Source organism: Coptis chinensis, chromosome 2, assembly GCF_015680905.1.
Source record: "Coptis chinensis isolate HL-2020 chromosome 2, ASM1568090v1, whole genome shotgun sequence".
NCBI classification, from domain to species: domain Eukaryota; kingdom Viridiplantae; phylum Streptophyta; class Magnoliopsida; order Ranunculales; family Ranunculaceae; genus Coptis; species Coptis chinensis.
In genome coordinates, this window is record NC_141457.1 from 83384772 (window position 1) to 83391389 (window position 6618).

The 6618-nt window shown below is 40.2% G+C and overlaps 1 protein-coding gene across 1 annotated transcript; it reads right to left on the reverse strand.

Annotated features, from left to right (window-relative positions):
* Positions 1–4693: 4693 nt before the first annotated feature.
* Positions 4694–5857, reverse strand: LOC147518354 (uncharacterized). The gene has a single exon (XM_086593893.1). It carries the CDS (start codon positions 5855–5857, stop codon positions 4694–4696), a length of 1164 nt encoding a protein of 387 aa, XP_086450019.1.
* Positions 5858–6618: the final 761 nt, after the last annotated feature.

Here is a 6618-nt window from a genome sequence, read left to right on the forward strand (position 1 = left end):
ACGTGGATGGAATAGCTTGCATTTGATGAATCCAATGCCGTCCTAGAATAGCATTATAGGACGATTTGATGTCTAGAACACTGAAGTGTGTATTGAAGCTGACTTTGTCCTCTCTAGATCCCAATGAAACTGGAAGTATGATATCGCCGATTGGGTCGGCCCTGGAGCCATTAAACCCATAAAAAGAAGCGATTGGATCTATAAAGACTGACTTAGGTAAGTTCATTTCTTAAATTGTATGATAGAAGAGAATGTCGCACAAACTGGCCAGGGTCTATCAGGACGCGTTTGACTGTCCAGTCACTGATCTTGACATGGACGACAAGTGCATCATTGTGAGGGAGGCAAACCTTGTTGAGGTCGGCCTCGGTGAAAGTAATATCCCCTGCGGTTCGACCTGAACTTCGTGGGGCGTGTGACGCTTGTGAAGAAAAATGATCACTACAATAAAATTAATCTTTTGCCACAAGTACAACCTTGCTTTAGCCACTGTCATCAGCTGTTGCCAGGGTCCAACGGCCCACAGTCGTGTTCAAGTTTTTAAGTGGTCGTGGGGTATTGTTTAAGTAGTTGGAATTTAGTTCCCATTTTGGCCACGGCTGTCCATTTGTTTCGTCCACCGTTGGATTAGACTTGGATTTTGATGTCCGTTAAGATCTCATGAAACCCTTGTGAAAATAAAGAGTAACGCGAAACAACTATCAAAAATCGAAGAAGAAGACTCGAGTTGTTCGAAAGAAAACTCGATTTTAAAGCAACAACAAGGTTTGTCTTCCTTCTCTCTCTCCTCTATAAACCTTACTTCTATATTATTCACTTCTCTCATCTAATAGAACTTCCCTCCCCCCCCCCCCCCCTCTCTCTGTCTCTCACCCAGGTTGAAGTTCGAGGAAAAGCATCAATTTTTTCCCCTTCACACACTCTCTCTCATGGTAGAGTCACGAGAACTAGGTTCGATTGCACTCTTATATCTGTTTTTGTTTTTTTTTTTATACTTATTTTGACGAAATTACTTGTGGCTATTTTTTTGATGTCATGTATGTTCTCTGAGATCGTGTATTTTGTTGTTATGGGCCATTTTGATATCCGGTATTCTTGTTTTTTGTTTTTTTCCAGAATGGTGATAAAGACAAGTTACTAGCAAAGAGACATTTTTCAAAAGCAGAAGTGGATCAAGCTATTTATAGTCTATATGTTCATGCTTATGTGCAGGTGAGTAATGAAAGTATGAATTTGTGGTAGCATTATTCACTATGTACTATCCTTACCAAGAGTATTATTTCAAGCAGTCTGAAGGTGAAAAGCTCAATTATATAGGAAGAATAGTGGAATTTTTTGAATCCGACAATAAGGAGCCTTATTTTAGAGCGCAATGGTTTTTTAGACCGGTTGATACTGTAAGATCAATTGCCGACCTGCTGCAACACTTTGTTATGTTATATATATTGTGTGTTTATTGTAATGGTGTTTTTGTGCTTGGATGTTTAACTAGGTCTTTAAATAGGTTGTCACCCAAGAGCTGAATAGCACATTCGAGAGAGACATGTATTCTATTATGAAATCAGAGACGACAACCCATTAGAATGTCTGGTTTCAAATATCACAGTTTTACAAGTGCCCTCAAATGTTTGCCTCTATCACTCTGCCCTCTTTAGTGTGTTTTCTTTCATTTCAGTCCAGACTAATTCATCTTATTAAATAGATCAGTTTAGCGGAAATACCGCAGTGTGATTTTTTTTATAATATGGCATACTCTTTGCCTTATTCAACCTTTCAAAGCCTACCAGCAGGTATATTACTGTTTTGTTTAGTATTGGAAAGGCATCTGATTATGCCATATCTTTGTCAATATCGACCGATAACAAATCTGGTTAGATTCTTCAAGAGAGTTCGGAACCATCTTTGCCAAGTTCGAGTAAGGAATGTTCTAGTGAAGCTTCAGAGGAATCCGAGATGAAGTTACTTGATTTGTATTCTGGCTGTGGTGCCATGTCCACTGGTTTATGTCTTGGGGCTGCCACATCCGGGGTTAAACTTGTCACTGTAAGTCAAATAGTTGTAACATGTGTCATATACTGTTTCAGTATCTCATTAACAAAGTGTTGACTCATTGTAATGCTTACTGTATAAATGGGCAGTTAACCTTAATAAGGACACCTGTAAAAGCTTAGAGCTCAATCATCCAGATACCAAGGTCTATTGATTAGTTGCTGTTAACTTCCCATGTCAATGAGAGTGCATACATTTGAAATAATACCTTTTTTTTTTTCCGAAGTCGGGAATGAAGTCGCCGGATTATCTATCATCGCCGAGGAATGGCAGAAGCTGTGTGTAAACTTCTCCTTGTTGGGGACTAGAGCTCAACAAGACACCAGCTGGAGTCAAGTATCTCTGAAGAGGATGTATTTGGAGATGGGGACGCCATTCCTGAAGGTGAATATGAAGTGGGGAAGATACTTGATATTTGCTATGGCAATCCAAACGATAAGAAAAAACCTGGATTGTACTATAAGGTACTTGTATAATGGAAATTTATAGCCATTCATTTATTTGAATGTTCTTCCGATTCAACAAGTTGTGATGCATATTTATATTTGCAAATCTTTTGCTTACTCGACCTTTTGTTCAATCTAAATGTATTATGTTTGGCATTCTTGGGAAAAATGGTTCTACGGAATTTTTTATTTTTATTTTAGTTTTAGTTGTAATAGATAATGCATTTTGGATTATATGTTTTTGCTATTGTTAATTTTTTCAGTTTTACACTTTGCCTTGAATCTGTAGGTAAGTTGGAAGGGATATGGCCCTGATGATGACACATGGGAGCCAGCTGAGAACCTCGACTATACAATACTTGTGTAAATGCTATTGTAAGCTTTGTATGCTTTAGTATGTCTCTGTGTACTTAATGTTGTTGATACTTATTCTCCAGTGAATGCCCACAAAAAGTAGAGGAGTTTGTGACCCATGGTTACAACTTGAATATCTTGCCTTTGCCTGTAAGTTCTTCTGTGAATTTCTTAGCAGCTATATTAGTTTACAAGAAATACTTATATCACCTATGCTCTGTTATAGTGCATAATTCTTATTATTGGCTTGTTTTACTTGATTATCAAGGGTGATGTTGATGTTATATGCGGATCATTATTGATCATCCTTGTAATATGTATTCATACATTTTGTTTCTATAATTCCCAATATATTCAGGTTCAAATTGATGCCGTTAAGTTTATTGTGAATCACGCTTGTACAAGTCATCTTTTGTGTGCCACATACATTGAATACTATAAGGCCTGCCCTCTGTTCCTTGTTTGTTATTTTCTTTTTCTTTTTAATTTTATTGTTGTTAACATTTGGTCCTGGACTGCAAGTGTTTTTACTCCACTTTTCATGTTTGTCACCTTATTCATCTGAGATTCCATCCGTTAATTTGTCCAGGTCCAAGTCTTAAGTGGTACGCCTGTTAGCACATAGTGTGTTAGCAACACCGAAATTAGTAAAGGTGACTTATTTGCCAGAGGTTCCATCCGTACGTCTAATAGTGGTATGGGTGTGACTGGTATGTGTAATTAATCCTTGTAGAGGTATGTAACTCCATTTGTTTTCTCTCTTGCAGGTAGTATGAGGAATAGATGAACACATGCCGTCTCTTCCATCATCAACTGGACACGAGGTTATATCATATTCAAAACTACTCAATCAGGTAATCTTTCATAATTCAAAAATAGTGTTCAGATGTATGCGCTGCTACGTTGTTTATCTAGAGAAACCAACAAACTACTTCTGTGATTGTGATACTTAATTCTTAAACAAATATTTATTAGTGTTTTGTATTATTAATCTTTCTATTTGATGATGACTGAATCTTATATATTGACTTAATTTTTCTGTGAATTTCTGTGAAAATGTGTGTAGTTCAAGTTCTAATAATTGATTTTATATGGTTTTAGCTATATCTTCAATCTTCAATGCCTAGCCTACTGTCCAACATGATGAGGTACAAGCAAGCAAACCGGAATAGGCAGACTTTGATCGTTTGTCGAGTTTAGGCACTATATACGGTGATGTTTTCATTTTTTTTTAAGAGTCATTCTAAATAGTGTTTAAATTTTTAAAGAGTGTTATATTTGTTCTTTTAAGTAAGTTACGATGCCTAATGGGATCTATGTTGTAAAAAAAAACCTTATGGCGAGTACATATTTGAGTATGAAATATTGAATTGTGGATAATTAAGATTTTTGTGGGTTTGATTGGAATGTATGAATTTTGTATGAACTGCAGGTGATGCGAATTGTATGAATTTTGTATGGCGCGCTAGAATCAATTTTTTTTATCCAACAAAAGACATTTGCCACGGCCATAAACTGTGGCTAAACTTTAGATACTATCCACAAAAGACATTTGCCATGGTCTAAACCTGTTGCCAAATTATAGATCCAAGTCCACATAAGACATTGGGCTGGTCGTGTGAGCAATGGCTACGGTTTAGTGTTGTGGCAAACGAGGACATTTACCACAGCCCTTGTAACGGTTTATGTCCGTGGCAAAAAATGAAGCTTTACCCACGGTCTTTAGCCGTGGCCAAAGATTAGCCACAGGCGCATTGGCAACGGCTTAGAACCGTGTCAAAAGGTCTTTAGCCACGGTCTAAGACCATGGCAAACGCTCAGTATTCTTGTAGTGGATAAACTTCTTAAAGTGCGCCGACACACCTGCGTTTCTCCCTGGAAGATGTCACGGAATCGTATGGGAAAGTGATCATATGAATAGTTCTTGTGTTGTCGCGATCTGATGAGTGATGTCGGCGTTCATGGCGAGAACGGTCACGGTCTGGGAAGCGGGGACGTCCTCTGCTGCGGGAGCGAGCTTGAACCTTGTGGTGGTCCTGGCGAGGTGGGGATCTATTGCGCACTCGGCGAGCCATGAGTTTATGGCGTAAGTCGTCGTCAGCTATGTTAGTATACTGTTTGATATGCCCTGCTTCGATGAGATCTTGGAGGTAGTGTTTTAGCCCCCAGCATGCATCGGTCTCATGACATTTGGCTCGGTGAAATGCGCAGTACGGTTTGTTAAGTCGGTCCACTGGTTGCCTCACATCAAGTCGGAAATATGAAACTCGCTTGATCTTTTCTAAGATGTAATTAGGCGAGCGTGTCAGGACGGTGAACTCTTGGTTGTTATTCGTTCTGTTACCCGGCTTCCGCTCTTGCTGTCGGGGGCGTTTTTTGGAGACTGGGGGGTCATCTGATATTGTTGCGACCTCTTCTTCTTCTGGTAGGCCTTGACGGTTCAGGCTTTCCTGCAACTTTATATACTTGTCGACTCGAGTGTAAAGCTCAGATAACGTCTCGGGGCGCTCTTTCATCAGCGATCTGGCGAGTGTCGTGTTTCGCACACGGCAAGCGTTGTAGAATGCCAAGGTGGCGAAAGACTCTTTCAATCCTGCTTCCATGCACAGTAGTTCAACTTTGAACCGACCTAAAAATTCATGAATTGTTTCGTCTTTGCCTAGTGAGAGCTGGAACAGCGAGTCCAGATCAGCCTTCTTACGTCTATTGTGCACATATTGACTAGCAAACGAATCGGTAAGTTGTTCGAAGGTCTTTATCGAGTCTGGCTCGAGTAAGAAGAACCAATCGAATGCGCCATCTTTGAGACTAGCTGGGAACAAACGGCAGTGGAGGTGATCGAACTCTGGTGCACTATAGAGTGCCAGGCTTTGGATATAACGAGCCACGTGTTGACCAGGGCATGTGCTGCCATTGTACATCAGAAAACGTAGCTGAACAAAATCCTGAGGAGTGGGTTTATTTAGTACCTCTGTGGTGAATGGCGATGCACGGTACGTCTTGAGCATTTTCTGGACAATCTGGGTTGCGTCCTTTCTTACTGCGCTTTGGCCAATTCGTTGCGATAGTTCGTTAATCTGCTGATTAACTTCGTTGATGCCGTTCTCGGTGACGTTCCCAACTGGTTGTTGATGTGCGTCTACTTGTGCACGAAGAGCAACATTTTCCTACCGAAGCAAGGAAATGCTTTCATTTGTCAAGCCTAGCTGGTTTGTGAGGCTTTGAACTTGAGCTTCGAGGCTTGCCATGCTTCGTGGGCTTGAGAGTTTTGGTTTTTGAGTTTTGATTTATGTGAAATTGGTGTCTCAAGTAATCGAGACCACAGACGGCGCCAATGTAAAGGGGTGTTTTTCCCTTACATATACAGGGGGAAGAATAAAGGGTTTGGATTTGGGAAAGACCGAGTTCGCTAAGTAGCGAGCTGCCTACGTATCTTCTCTAGATTCTGGGGAGAGAGAAGAATTAGGTCTCACGTAGTTCATGTAGGTGGTATTTATAGGCACAAGAGAGTGTTGATCTTCGAGACACGTGTACTCCCTTGTACATATGTAGGGTGGAGATTACGAATGAGTGTTAGTTTGGTTCTGGTAGGAAGGCGGTGATCATTGGGAGTGGGTGCAGTAGTTCATAATTCCTGGTAATTGGAAGTACAGATATGGCTTTGGTAATGATTACCCTTGGATTAAGGAAAATGTCTTTATTCGAAGCGTTCTGCTTTAGGTCGTTCAGTCTTCTTGGAACGCTCTTGAGCGAGTTGGAGTGTACCACC

Bases quoted from the DNA above. Each gene is read 5' to 3' on its own strand.
- LOC147518354 (XM_086593893.1), bottom strand. From the start codon at position 5,857: ATGCTCAAGACGTACCGTGCATCGCCATTCACCACAGAGGTACTAAAT.